General features: G+C 43.3%; 1 protein-coding gene across 2 annotated transcripts in view; it reads left to right on the top strand.

Annotated features, from left to right (window-relative positions):
- Window positions 1-15,352, top strand: part of NBAS (NBAS subunit of NRZ tethering complex) — a 180,351-nt gene that overhangs the window by 113,574 nt on the left and 51,425 nt on the right. The window contains exons 36-40 of one of the 2 annotated variants that reach the window (XM_083495382.1): window positions 2,257-2,424; window positions 3,168-3,281; window positions 3,799-3,922; window positions 8,388-8,464; window positions 9,285-9,422. In XM_083495382.1, the coding sequence (XP_083351508.1) occupies window positions 2,257-2,424; window positions 3,168-3,281; window positions 3,799-3,922; window positions 8,388-8,464; window positions 9,285-9,422 (621 nt within the window). The remainder of the gene's footprint in view (window positions 1-2,256; window positions 2,425-3,167; window positions 3,282-3,798; window positions 3,923-8,387; window positions 8,465-9,284; window positions 9,423-15,352) is intronic. The other variant, XM_083495383.1, reaches the window with a different exon arrangement.

The raw sequence follows: 15,352 nt of genomic DNA, 5'->3' as shown, positions 1-15,352 counted from the left end.
TTTAGACGTGCATCATTTTGTGACGCAGTTTTACTAGCAAACCGGAGGTTAAACTAACCCCTTTCCAGGCCCGGGAGGAGCGTGATGAGCATTCACATGACACACCTATACGCTGCAGCTGACATGCTAATGTGTCGCGACACACAGTTTGGAAAGCTGTGCTCTAGAAAAACAGAAAGACCTAAAACTGCAGGAACACTACAAAGACTTAACTTACGCAGCATGGTCGTTCACAAGGGCAGCCTGCTGAATATCACACCAGTTGCAAGCGTGGTTTGTAGCCCAGCTCTCTTCCTAAGAGACAACTGCTTATGCCCTCTGCCTCCTCTTTTCAGAGCTAAGTTGATAGTTCTTTGATCTAGATTGGAAAAAAGAGGGCTACAGAAAGCCAAATGACGAATTAAAGAGGACTTTTTTGACCCGGCAGATATTACTGTTTGCATTCCGCCCCCCTCCCTGCCTTGGCTTGCACTTGGTGGTCAAGCAGTCTAAAGTCCAGCAGAAGATCATATATTTCCTCTTTAGCAACTGTTCATTTTCTCACCCTTTTTTTAAAAAAGTGTATAAAATTAGCTCCAAGGGGGTAGCTTCTTTGTTCTGTCTTTAAATACAGCTCAGTGCATCTTTTGCCATTTATTTTCTAAGCAGAGTGGAATTTTTGCCATATTTTGCTCAGCATGGGGTCCCTTCAGTTAGAGAAGCAAGAACTGAAAATTCCAACTGATTATTCAGTGTTTGGCAGGAGGCCTCCTCTTTATATCTTTTTACCACTATTAATAATGGAAAGCTTCACACTTAGGCATTCTGTTGCATATAGAAATGTTATTCTCTCCCCAGCCCCCCTTAAAAAAACCCTCACCACAATACTTCTTTTGATATCTTTTTTTACCCTATACTTTCAGCTTTTCAAATCATCATCACAATTATGGGTTTTTTTTTAAAATTTAACACATTTTAGCATTTAACACATAACTTTTCAATCCAAATTAGTGGAATTGAGATAGAATGCTAGCTGAAATGTGATATGATGTTCATGCATTTACTTCCCAGGAGATGTCATTTAATATATACTTAGTTGGTACCAATAGGTGTATTTCTGTGCTTTCCAGAGACTTTCCTTCCTCCTCCTCCTCCTCCTCCTCCTCCTCCTCCTCCTCCTCCTCCTCACATGATCTTCCATTCAACATAATCTTGATTTGCATCCCAATCTGGCCAATATGTGCAGGAGGAATATGGGTGCGTGGGTTCTGTCAGGGGTGCCACTGGGGGGCGAGGGGCCAAGCCCCCCACTGGCCTTTTCCTTGATCTTTATTTGCTGAGGGTGTGCTGATTTGGCTGATATACTTTTGGAGGTGCTGTTGAGGCGTTTCTCTGCCGAAAAAAGTGGCACACATTGGCAAGCATGTGTTTGAAGAGGAGAATGACAAAGGGTTCTCAAAGAAGTGGCATACTTTACGTACACTTACAAGTAGTATTCTTTATTATTAATTTACTTCCTCAGAATATATTATCCTTAAGTAACCAGAAACATATTCAGTGTACTACTCAACCTGCCATTGGGGAAAATGTCCTCATTCCAGAGTGGCATCCAGCCTTTCATGAAGTACTCAAATATCCTTTTTCAAAGTGACTGGAAAGTATTGCCTTTTGTATGGACAAGTATGCCATTTTCTATAAACCTTTGAGTGAAACTTCAGTCCACCTGATTTACTGCTGAACCTCTTTGGACACTATAGCTGCAATAAACTCAAGGAGTTGAGAACGAAACATTTCTTCTCTGAGCAATCTGCTGTTTTATGTCCTCACTCTTTTCCCCAATCACTGGTAACTGGGCAAAGCGCCCATAATATCATCTGTTGCTGGTTTCATTAGTCTGTTGTAATCAGCGGTTTGCTATCTTCTAGCGCTAGGGCACAATCTGAACAAACTTTCATAACAGTGTGAAACATAAATAGCTATTAACTGCAAGGCTTTTATTATTATTATTATTATTATTATTATTATTATTATTATTATTATTATTATAGAGTAGAAAATGCAGTGCTAAAAATACTTCCAGTACTAAATTCAGTGTCTGTGTGTTTACTGCGCTTGTGTTATATCAAATCCTGCCACTTACAAGGAGTGTGGTGGTTGAAATTGCCCCAGCTACAACCTTTGAAAGACTTTTGATGCATGTTTTTGCACCAGTTATAATAAAAAAGTAACCTGTTTGGCAGCTTTGTACTAAGGATTGTGTGTTGCATAAACTCATAGGTTGGCACCAGCATTTCCTCTGGTCAGTCTGCTGACCTACTGCAGTGGACCACAGCTAAAACCATGAAGGTCCTTTCTAATACAACGCTGACCACAAAAGCTATGCTGCATGCCGTCAGTGATCGACAGTGGTGGAAGAAGTCACTGACCTATCTTCGGCCATTACATGTAAGAAGTAACCATACCCTTATCTTTCAGCTGTTTGACCATGGCAATTTACTGTTGCTTCATTCTTCACGTTTAGCTTTCTACTGCCACGCTTAACACTGATTTACTTAAAGGGACCTGGGTAGAGGAATCAGAAGTACAAAGACATGTTATTCATGTGGACCCTAGACAGTGCTGTTTTTCTAGAAAAAGAGGTGCCAGAACTCACCATGAGCACTTCCCTCATTCTCTTAGAATGGCAATGGCGCCCGCCTGAGAGGTGCCAAAACTGAATTCCAGTGAGTTCCAGCTGCAAAAAGCCCTGGTTCTAGACATGCATTTTAATTTGAGTGTTGCAAATACAGTGGTTCCTAGGAAGTCGAACGGAATCCGTTCCGGAAGTCCGTTTGGCTTCCAAAACATTCAGAAACCAAAGCTCGGCTTCTGATTGGCTGCAGTAAGCTCCTGCAGCCAATCGGAGGCCGTGGAAGGCGCGTCGGACGTTCGGGTTCCAAAGAACACTCTCAAACCGGAACACTCACTTCTGGGTTTGCTGCGTTCGGGAGCCAAAACGTTTTAGTCTCAAGGCGTTGAGGATCCAAGGTACGACTGTAAGAGGCTTTTATCATCACTACTTAAACATGTGCCCTCATCTGTTAGGATATCTTGTCTTTTAACATTTGTTGAAATGTGAGGACTTTTCCAGGTAAGAGCTTACGATGTCTTAATATTTGGGCTTCTCCGTCTTTCCCTCCCCTAAACAGGGTCAAGAGTTTGGAGATGCATTAAAAGGCAGCACTGGAGCAAATAAAGCAGTAGAAAAGCAAGGCTGCCATCCATTTTATGAATCTCTGATAGATGATCCATACCTTGCAGATGTAAGTTTACGACCTGTTAAATAGTTGGTAAATAAATAAATAAATAAATAAATAAATGCCTATCCACACGACCCACCCTCCACGTATTAAAAGGAGGTGCAGAGAGGACTGTTACAGCAAGCTTCCCACCTTGTGTGGAGAAGCCCTAGCTGGGTACATTGGTACGAAAGTCCTTCTTCTGATAGAGTTTGAATGCACAAATGTCAGAAGAGGACAGGCAGAGGGCAGAATTTATGCACAACCCCCTTCACGCCCTCTTTCAGCATGTTGAGAGGGCATGCAAAGCCCCCTCACCAAATGGCAATGAAACACTTCGAGTCTGAGTGTTTAGACTTGAGACCCGTGGATAAAAAATAAATAAATTACTGGCTAGTCAGTTAATCAGATCTGATTAGCATCAAGGGCGAGAGAGTGGTTGGTGTAAACGGCACCTAATTGCAATAATGGGAAAGAGTAGAGAAATCAAACACGCAGCGAACGCTGGTTATAATTTGTGCTTAAAATTTGTGTTCTGTAGAATGAAGTTACTTATACCACGTATCAGCACAATCCTTTGGAAAGTTTTGCAGAAGTATTGCTGAGAACTGGGAAGCTTGCGGAGACTAAAAGTGAAGGGCATTATCTCTTTCCTGCCACAGAAGGTACAGTGTGTGCTTATTTGCTTTCTTCATGGGTGGGTGGGTGGTATATATTTGTCACAGGGTAGTGTTCTAACTTATGTCTAGATCACTTATCTTTGAAATTTCTACCTTGAAACTGTAAGAGCTGGTCCAGTGAGGGAGCCTTGCATATCTGCCAAGAAAATCCAGTGTGGGGGTCACATAGGATGATGGGCATTGGGCGGTCACATTGGGTTTCACACCCATGCTGTTTGAATTGTAAATGAACACAGAAACCACCCTCCCAAAGGTTATGGGAGAAAATTGGTGTGGCTGCTCCACCATTATTGAGTTTCTCATTTGAGGAATCCCTTGTAAGCTTCTATGGGACCCCCGCATTCTTCAGAGCACAGTTTTCTGGGGGAGGAATTCTTCTAGATTATTGCTTGCATTGTCAGTGCTGATTGAACATCCCTCTCCACCCCCTTGCTTCTTCATCCGACGTGACTTGCATTGCAATATCTGTTTTGTCGCAATGTCTGTTTTAATGGGTCTTTGTGGTCTTTGAATAATTAACAATGGAGATCAGAAATCAGGGACTTTTGGAGAGAATCTTCTGCAACCCAGGGAGAATCCCAAATGTTTGGTGGTGCTCTGATTGTTAGAAGACACATGTTTATTAATTTTACTGACTTGTCGGAGAACTGTGGCTATGTGATACAGGTTGCTCATCCAAGCATCCTCCTTATTCAGTATACAGGTAATATGGGCAAATAAACCTACTTCCGTTATTAATTTGATAGCTTGACATGTGCCTTGGCAACTTTGTATGTGTGAGTGAGCGAGAGTTGAGTGAGTGAGATGCATTCCTAATAATGTAGTCATGCTTGGAACTTGATATTCTTGGTGCTTTCTTTTAAGTTATATGATACACAGCCTCCGCTTGATGAGCAGTGATGTGTAATTTTGCTGTTGCTCTCTCTCAGCAGAGAACAGTCCACTTTTGCAATCACAACCCATACTGACTATTCCTTTCTTTTTCTTGCCAAAATTATATTTGACTTGACTTCAGATTCACTCCTCGCATTCACACTTTTTTTAAAATGCATAGATCTTTTCATTACAATTGAGTAAGTATTTTATATGAAGATTGCACTTGGTGATTCATAAAACGAACACTGTTCTCCTTTGTGCTTCATTGAGTGGGAGGGAGGAAGTGGAGAGGGGGCTCTTAACGACCTTATTTCCCAGTTGAAAATTAAACTGTTACAAGTGTTTGTGTTTTGTAAGTATCCTTTGAAAAAGGATGCCTCAGTTTGGATGCTCGTATTGTCTCAAGAAGGTGAAATATGCACGAGACTTATGTTTGCCTGTTCTGTCTTCATATTGCCTGTCTCCTCCTCTCTTCTTGGATTCATTTTCCATATTTCTCACTACATCCAAACTGGGAAACAATGATTACCATTAGCTGAACAAATCGGGATAGGGAATCATAGTCATAGGTTGGGTTTAGATCCTAGCTTATTTCCAATGTGCTAATCATAGTTTCCTGGTTTGACTGTAAAGGGAAGCTATGGTCAACTAATCGAGGAAGTCTTCAGTTGTGGTATGCATCCCTCATCTTCAGAAGCTGAAATATGTGCATCCAAATTGGAAATATTCCAATGCTACTTGCCGTGGAAGTTTTGCCATGAAAAATGAGGGCAGCTTGATTATGAGAAATTAACTACACCCCACAAAAACTAGTTTTTTTAACACAGCTTAATAGTCCTGTCTAAGTTGATCGAGATGTCCATGGATCTTAGGAGGAGTATGAGAAAAAAGTCTTCAGGATTCAGTAGATCCAGAACATCCTAATAAAACTTGGAAATGTGATGACATAATTGAAACAAACAAAAAACACTCACTTCAGTTGTACTGGCGAGCAATTTTCAAAAGGTTGTTTATTCCGCCATGGTTACTAAAAGAGAAAAATCACACCAATTAATTCTGCTAAACACAATTGTACCTGTATGGACATTTATACAAGCCACTCATTTATAACTGACTTGATGCCGTGCAGATAAATGCTACTTGCAGTTCTGAGAGCATTGGCTCTCCAGGAAAATCAATCACCATTGACAAAGCACACGAGCAAACTGGTGTATTTATGTGTATAAGATGCCATTGTGTGATCCATTGAGTGCAATAATTCACCAGAAAAGGGCCCAATCCAGAAATCAATTTTGTACTGTACAGAAGAAATAATGTGATGGCTATTCTTAAGAAAAGTTCTGCAGATGAAGTATTGCAAAAGCCTTATGAGAGAGAAACTCCATTTCCCTACCATTATGGTATCCATGGAGGCCTTTGGATAACCACAGAAACATGACAGAATAATTCTGTCATGGAAGTCTTCAATTGTGTTACTAAATTCTGATCTGGAGACAACTAGCATTGCTTTTTAATAAGAAAAAAAGAGCGCTTAGTGGATCAAAGAAAACAGGAAAAACCTAACAAAAATCTAGAGTTTCTTATGCAGTTTTCGTGAAGGACATGAACGTTTATTATTTGTTTTAGTGTAAAACCACATCACTCTTTGAAACCCAGGGCAACATGAAGCCTATGATCTGTATCTTCTGCCACAGTGTTGCACCAGCTTGAGCTACACAGTGGAACTTTGGTTGTTGAACGTAATCCGTTCCGGAAGACTGTTCAACTTCTGAAATGTTCGACAACCGAGGCGCAATGAGCGGTCAGCAATTTCAATGGGGAAAATGGAGAAACGCACCTCGGAAGCTGTTCAACTTCTGATGTGCATTCAAAAATGGAAGCATTCACTTCCAGGTTTTCGGCATTCGGGTTCCGAATCGTTCGGCTTCTGAGATGCTCGAAAACCAAGGTTCCACTGTATTGGTCTAGCCATATTGCCAAGCCACTTTAGTGGCAGTTTAAGTGAGAGTGTGAGTTTGAGATAGATAGATAGATAGATAGATAGATAGATAGATAGATAGATTATTCCCCAGGTATTCTTGTCTGTGTCTATTTCCTAATTGCTTGCATCAATGTGGATTCTGCAAAATGGTGTTCCCTTCTTAACCATTCTCACAACACAGGGCAGTAGGAGTGGGAGGTTAATTTCCAAAATTGGGAGTGGGGGACAGGTGTCTCTGCAGCTCTATTGCTATAGTTAAGGACTTGATATCTGCAGTTCCTTTCTGTCTTCTGCAATGGATGTTCTTCTAAGGATGGCCTCCTTTCCTGCGCCAAATATCACTTTGCAGTGCTCTGTACCGATTTCCAAAGAAGTTTAGGATGTTAGAAAATTGAGATGTTTGTTGCTTTTAAGATGTTTGTTACCTACAGATACTGTCAGGAATATAGAATCTAGTACAAGTACCAGAGAAATTTAGCCTGCAATCATAAACACACAGTAAGACTTAAGACTGAGATGCATAAGATTGCACTCTTGATTATGAATAGATACAATATTATATTTGAATTGAGGTCTTTGGTGTAGTCCAACAGCATCTCGGAGGCCTCACATTGCCACCCCTGAACTAGAGGGACCAGTGATCTGGCTTAGTATAAGTCAGCTTCCTGTGATCAGCATGGCTTAGGAATAATTGCCAATGCTACTTAATTCCTTTCATTAGTTTAGGAATATTTAGCATCCCAGCCTGCTGCTGTGTATAACCATATATTTCCAGGTACACCCATAACTCTTCCATTGTAATGATTTGTAAAACGGCAAAATGCTTGCTGCTTTCTTCCTCGTGATAAAAAGTTGATTAATAATTGAGTCTCGTGACACATAAAAAGCAGGTGATAAGAAATACAGATGTTCAGGCTGTAGGAAACAACATATTTCACGCTATTCTGCTGCCTGTTTTCCTAAACGTTCATAACTTACGTTGTGGCTGTGGTTTTACAGCCAGCCGATTTTGGTGCTGTAAATCAGCATGAGAGATGTTCCAGCCATTCTGTTTTAACATCTGCCACGGCACTATTTCATCTTGTTCTGATAACACGTAAACACTTTGGCTGGGAGTTAAGCTAAAGCGGGCTTGCAGTTTTAATTACACATTATCTGTTTTTGGCCCCACTGATCAGTGCTTAATTGAATGCATGCAGGACACATGAATCTAGACAAAATAAAAAAAATCCTTCCAGTAGCACCTTAGAGACCAACTAAGTTTGTTCTTGGTATGAGCTTTCGTGTGCATGCACACTTCTTCATATACGAAGAAGTATCTGAAGAAGTGTGCATGCACATGAAAAGTGTGCATGCACGCGAAAGCTCATACCAAGAACAAACTTAGTTGGTCTCTAAGGTGCTACTGGAAGGAATTTTTTTTATTTTGTTTTGACTATGGCAGACCAACACAGCTACCAACCTGTAACTAAAACACAAATCTAGAATCTTCAGAAATATAGCAAGTGAGGAAATTTCCAATCTTGGTATGTGGGAAGGGCAGAGTGGGATCAGTAGTTGAAAGCTTTTATTTTTTATTTTCCTCTGTTGCAGTGCTGTTGCAGCTGGCCAGTGAAGCTTTGCCAAATGACATGACCCTGTCCCTTGCATACTTACTTGCATTACCTCAGGTATGTTCACAGCTGAGATGTCTACAGTGTTACAGTCAAACTTGATGGCTCTAATATTTCACATATTTGCTTGGCTTCAGTCTGAATCCAGAAGTTCATACCTTCCAACATTTCTCCAATGAAACTAGGAGCATCCTATTTCATTATTATTATAATTGTTGTTGTTGCTTTATTTATACCTTATAAAATTTATACCCTATAAAAAACTTTGAAAGTGGTGAAGTACCTTTGGTTTCCCCCCCCTCCCCCCAGTTAGACCTGGCAAGTATCCCAATTTGGCCTGTTAGGCAGCTTTCCCAAAGCCCTGCCACCCACTGCACATTCAACATTTACCAGGTAAAGACACAGCTGCAAAGGTTGTGATCAGGAGCCATAAAATGCGCTCCCAGTTATTCCTTGGTGCCAAATGCAATGCTGTCTGGGGTTGGTTCTGCTTAAGAGCTCTCAGTTCACTATATTCTTTTCCACACCCGCTAAAAACGCTTTTGTTCAGGGAAGCCTTCCCAGACATGGAGAAGTTGGGGTGGAGATGAGGAAAAACCCCTGGGGCTCTTTGAAGGGAAAGAATATATATATTGACACTGGTGTCTCTATCTCATCATTCATAAAAACATAGAATGGTAGAGTTGGAAGGGACCACGAGGGTCATCCAGTCCAGCCCCCTGCAATGCAGGAATCTTTTGCCCAACGTGTGGCTCGAACCCACAACCCTGAAATTAAGAGTCACATGCTCTACCGGCTGAGCATTGAAGAGCAACTACTAAAGAGTTTGTTGAGCTTGCCATTGTGATGTTAACTCTCTCCTTTTTTTCCTTCCCAGGTGGTGGATGCCAACAAGTGCTTTGAAAAGCAATCTCCTTCTGCTTTATCTCTCCAGCTGGCAAGTTATTACTACAGCCTGCAGATCTACGCTCATTTGGCACCATGTTTCAGGGACAAGTGCCATCCCCTCTACAGGGTCAGTTTTCAGGAATTTCTTTTGCCCATTAGCATACAATTTTTTTTTAAATGTGCTATAAATCTGGTGCGTAAGTCAAGCCCAGATCAGGATCAGACCTGTTTTATTCCAGCCAAGTTGCCTATCGCCATTTTAGCTAGTGTTCTATAAAAACAGAACTGCTTAATCCAATGTTTGCCAGAATGGGTTATGTGCTTCTTAATTAATATAACCTAGCAGTTATATTTTTTAAAAAAGGATGATCATGAGCGATGTATTACTTTACTATGCAATGTTTTAAAATCAACCTTTTAACCTGTGGATTGGAATGTAGTCGGTGTATCTATTCTCAGAAAATTACCAGAGACAATCCAGGAAATCGCAGTCTTGTCAACCTACTTTTGCTACCCTGGGCTCCTTTGGGAAAAAAAGAAATCTAATAAATAATAGTAACTTCCAGTTTCCTGGAAATTGGTAGGAGAATGAGTAAAGCTGGAATTGTTACAGGTGTAGGAGCACAAACCTTGATGGCGAAGGATCAGCACATTTGTGTATTGCATTCAGCAACTGTGTGCAGTTCTGAAAGCCCCATTTCAAAACAGAACGGTACCCAACTAGAGCAAGAGAATACAGAAGAGAATAGCTAAACTGGATTAAGGAGATGGCTCACCTTCTTTCCAATGAAAGGCTAAAAGTGTTTTGCTCAACACTTGATTCTATACCGAGCTCACGAGAAGAGCTGCATTTTGGGTTGCTTGTTCTCTCTTAGGATTTTTGTGAACTTCAACATAAGCATAAGCAACATAAGCGGTTGGAGGATGGATGGCAGCTAACAGATTGAGGTTGAATCCTGACAAGACAGAAGTACTGTTTTTGGGGGACAGGGGGCGAGCGGGTGTGGGGGGATTCCCTGGTCCTGAATGGGGTAACTGTACCCCTGAAGGACCAGGTGCACAGCCTGGAAGTCATTTTGGACTCACAGCTGTCCATGGAGGCGCAGGTTAATTCTGTGTCCAGGGCAGCTGTCTACCAGCTCCACCCGATACACCAGCTGAGACCCTACCTGCCCGTGGACTGTCTCACCAGAGTGGTGCATGCTCTGATTACCTCCTGCTTGGACTACTGCAACGCGCTCTACGTGGGGCTACCTTTGAAGGTGACCCGGAAACTGCAATTAATCCAGAATGCGGCAGCTAGACTGGTGACTGGGAGTGGCCGCCGGGACCATAACACCGGTTCTGAGAGATCTGCATTGGCTCCCAGTACGTTTCCGAGCACAATTCAAAGTGTTGGTGCTGACCTTTAAAGCTCTAAACGGCCTCAGTCCTGTATACCTGAAGGAGCGTTTCCACCCCCATCATTCAGCCCAGACACTGAGGTCCAGCGCCGAGGGCCTTCTGGCGGTTCCCTCATTGCGAGAAGTGAGGTTACAGGGAACCAGACAGAGCGCCTTCTCGGTAGTGGCGCCCACCCTATGGAACCCCCTCCCTTCAGATGTGAAGGAAATAAGCAGCTATCCTATCTTTAAAAGACATCTGAAGGCAGCCCTGTTCAGGGAAGTTTTTAATACAGTGGTGCCCCGCAAGACGAATGCCTCGCAAGACGAAAAACTCGCTAGACGAAAGGGTTTTGCGGTTTTTGAGCTGCTTCGCAAGACGAATTTCCCTATGGGCTTGCTTCGCAAGACGAAAACGTCTTGCGTTTTTTACAAGTTTGTTTCCTTTTTCTTAACACCGTTAATACAGTTGCGACTTGACTTTGAGGAGCAACTCATAGAATGCGGTGTGGTAGCCTTTTTTGAGGTTTTTGGTGATTTTTGAAGCTTTTCCAAAACTTTTCCGACACCGTGCTTCGCAAGACGAAAAATTCGCTAGACGAAAAAACTCACGGAACGAATTAATTTTGTCTTGCGAGGCACCACTGTATTTAATGCTGTACTGTTTTTAACACTTGGTTGGGAGCCACCCAGAGTGGCTGGGGAAACTCAGCCAGATGGGCAGGGTATAAATAAATTATTATTATTATTATTATTATTATTATTATTATTATTATTATTATTCTCCCATAAATGAAATACTTTGGGGCATGTGCAGAGTGCCCGTCCTCATGCACAGCGGAGTGTGCCAAAAGAACAGAGAAACACCAAATAGTGCTAGGAAGTGTCAGTTGCTGTACTTGGACTGTACAGTGGTACCTCGGTTTACAAACTTAATCCTTTCCGGAAGTCTGTTCTTAAACCAAAACCATTCTTAAATCAAGGTGCGCTTTCCCTAATGAGGCCCCTCACCACCGGTGCCCTTCCACCATTCGGATTCCGTTCTTAGACTGAGGTAAAGTTCGCAAACCGGGACACTCCTTCTGGTTTTGTGGAGTTCATAAACCGAATAGTTCGTAAACAGGGCTGTTCTTAAACCGAGGTGCCACTGTATAATGCCGTTTCAGTTACATTCAGTTGTAGATACAGTCTTTCCAGCAGCATTCAGTCTTCTTACAGGGTATATTCTGGCCAAGGGCAGGGCCCAAGAACAAACTTGCCTTAAACACAATAGCATTTATACTGTAGATTGTGCTGAGTCATTCTCACATGCTCCCTGACTCATTCTCACATGCTTAACTAGCTGCAGGTGCAGGACAAAACACACCCAAATTAAACAGCATGCCAAAACCAATCCTTTCTTATCATTTTTCTCTGCGTCCACAAGCCCCCTTATACAGTGGTGCCTCGCATCGCAAGACGAAATTAATTCGTTCCGCAAGTTTTTTCTTCTTGCGAGTTTTTCGTCTTGTGAAGCACGGTTTCTCATAGGAATGCATTGAAAATCAATTAATGCGTTCCTATGGAAACCGCTTGCCAGGCTGGCGGTGCGGAGAAGGGCTTTTCTCCCCACCGCAAGCCTTCAGGACAGGTACGGGAACAGAGGGGAAGGGGCGCAGCACTTCTCCTCTGTTCCCGGGGCTTGCAGTGGGAGGAGGGTTTTTCCTCCCCACCGCCAACATTCAGAAAAGCATTCTGAATGTTGGCGGTGGGAAGGAAAACCCTCCTCCCACCGCAAGTCTTCAGGAAAGCCATCCGAAGGCTGGCGCGGGGAGAAGGTCTCTCCGCCCCACCACCAGCCTTCGGAGGAGCCTTCCGAAGCCTGGCGGCGGGAGGAGGTCTCTCCGCCCCACCGCCAGGCTTCAGAGCAGCCTTCCGAAGGCTGGCGGTGGGGCGGAGAGACCTCCTCCTGCCGCCAGGCTTCGGAGCAGCCTTCCGAAGCCTGGCGGTGGAGCGGAGAGCCCTCCTCCCGCCGCCAGCCTACGGAGCATCCTTCCAAAGCCTGGCGGCGGGAGGAGGTCTCTCCGCTCCACCGCCAGGCTTCGGAGCATCCTTCCAAAGCCTGGCGGCAGGAGGAGGTCTCTCCGCCCCACCGCCAGGCTTCGGAGCAGCCTTCCGAAGGCTGGCGGCGGGAGGAGGTCTCTCCGCCCGCCGCCAGGCTTCAGAGCAAATGAAAATCAAAATTACACAGTCTATTCCTGTAGGAAGTTTAGACCATGGGTAAGGCAGCAATTTTGTTCTAATGAAACTTACTTCTGAGTAGACAGGTATATGGTTGCAAAGTAAGTAAATTTTTAAAGCACTTATTTCCAAAGGAACTAATTTAGTACATGGCTAGGTAATTACTTTCCTTTCTCCATCTTGCTGCAATATGTATATCTTACTTGTCCTTGCCATTTATTTTTCTTCAATTGCCTACAATGGATTTTTTCAAAACTCAAAGCAATTAAGTTACAAGTTGCCCCTGAGAAAAAACAAGACACCTCCAGACGTTATTTAGAGGGAGTGGAAGGAAGCACACTAATATTTGAGTTCTTCCTTACCTATCTATTTAGAATACAAAGTAGGGAATACCTGATCACAAATTAGCAATCTCTCCATTTTTAACAGTTACCTTGGGGATCTGTTAATCTCTTTACTTTCTATCAAAATGTGCAATGCAAAGCAAATGTTCACTTAAACTACTTTTGCTAATAATGAAGAAATATGTTGCCGTTTGTTAATGTTGACAAATATCTTTCAGCGCAAGTAGATATTGCATTGGTGCCCTGATTTGATTAGCCTCTGTTGCATAAACTTGTTATCTTGCAACGCCGTTTGTGATTAAATGTTTACTCTTCCAATATTCTCCTGCAGGGCTTGCCACGCCTTCTGCTAGCTGATGCACACTTTTTAAAAATTGGAAACACGACATGCTTACACACGCAAAAGGGCCTTCTTTTAACATATGTTAAAGGAATCCTGGAGCCCAATCTAAGACACTCTTTTATAGCCTAAGAGCAAACCAAAGGGAAGAGGTGTTCTCACTCCCAAGCCAAGCCCCCAGACCACCAAGCAGCCATGGGCTTGGCTTCCACAGTGAAGCCTGGGCTCTGCCATGTCTAGACTCAGCCCCCAAGGCAGACTGTTGCTTGGCTGTAGCCCACAAGTGCAGACTCTCCATGTGTTCCTATGTTCCAAGGACAGTCCCAGATTTACAGAAGCCTTCCTGGTTTCTAATTTGATCCCGGAATGTCCCACTTAGGGTGGCCCTATTTTGGAGAGTGTGGAGTTATCCACCCCCTGAGCTATCTGAAGGCAGCCTTGCATAGGGAAGGTTTTTTTTAATGTTTTATTATGTTTTTATCCATGTTGGAAGCCACCCAGAGTGGCTGGGGCAACCCAATCGGATGGTTGGGGTATAAATAGTAAAATTATTATTATTATTATTATTATTATTATTATTATTATTATTATTACTATTATTATTACTATTATTATTATTATTATTGAATAGGATGTCCTTATTTTTATTGGAGAAATGTTGGAGGGCATGCAAGGTTCTCACCCACCTACCAGCCCCACACCATTCAGCCAACCACAACCGAGCTCCCTAGCAGGACAGGACCTTTTGTCAATTTTTAGCATGAGTAAAAGTCAGCTATATTCTCCCTGAGAAGAGCTGCCTGGGCAGACCTGCACTGTGAATGAATGAAAATTCCAATTGTTCTCAATGCAGAGATGCACCAAGATTAGCCACTTCTGGCAGAGGGAGAAGAGGCAGGGCAGGACAGTAAATCGTGCAGAGGAATAGTTCATCATCTCTCCATGGAGATTTGCCTCACAGGGGCCTTTTAGTCACTTCCCCCTCTTCTAAGCACTGTAGTGTATCCTGCAACGCAGTTTAGGAATTACTGTTCTACTGCTTTAAAAAGAGGGGGCATTTCTGTGTACATGTGGCTTGAGCACATATACGCCATCTCCCCCAAGTATGTGGACCCCCAGTCTTGAGGGTCCAGACCCCACCGGACCTCCCCATGATGGTGGAGGGCCCCGTAGGGCCTCACAGCCTCCTCTCAATGTGCATGCAATGCAGTGAGCCTCCCCATTGGTGCGTGGAACTCGGCGCCTCTGCCTGCATCACGGTGGAGTAATGTGAATGTTGGACCTTGGACCTTGGAGAGCCAGTGTGGTGTAGTGGTTAAGAGCAGTGGACTCGTAATCTGGTGAACCGGGTTCGCTTTCCCGCTCCTCCACATGCAGCTGCTGGGTGACCTTGGACTAGTCACACTTCTCTGAAGTCTCTCAGCCTCACTCACCTCACAGAGTGTTTGTTGTGGGGGAGGAAGGGAAAGGAGAATGTTAGCTGCTTTGAGACTCCTTCGGATAGTGATAAAGCGGGATATCAAATCCAAACCCTTCTTCTCCTCCTAAAATACCGCCAAACAAGTGGGTGGCGGCTATGGTAGTTGTAGTCCAGCAACATCTGGAGAGTCAGAAATTCCTCCATTCCTGGTAGAGAGAGAGAGGTTTTCATCTCTACCTGCTGGAGTGGAAAGTGGGGCAAAAAAAAGGAACACCCCACTCGCTAGCGAGTAGAAATGATGTGCGTATGAATTCCTAAGTCCTGAACTAAAGCTTGGTGATATTTCCCAGA

The sequence above is a fragment of the Podarcis liolepis genome (genome assembly GCF_965112155.1).
Source record: "Podarcis liolepis genome assembly, chromosome: 3".
NCBI lineage: Eukaryota > Metazoa > Chordata > Lepidosauria > Squamata > Lacertidae > Podarcis > Podarcis liolepis.
Note: the sequence above shows the minus strand (reverse complement) of the source record. Positions and strands in the feature narration are given on the sequence as shown.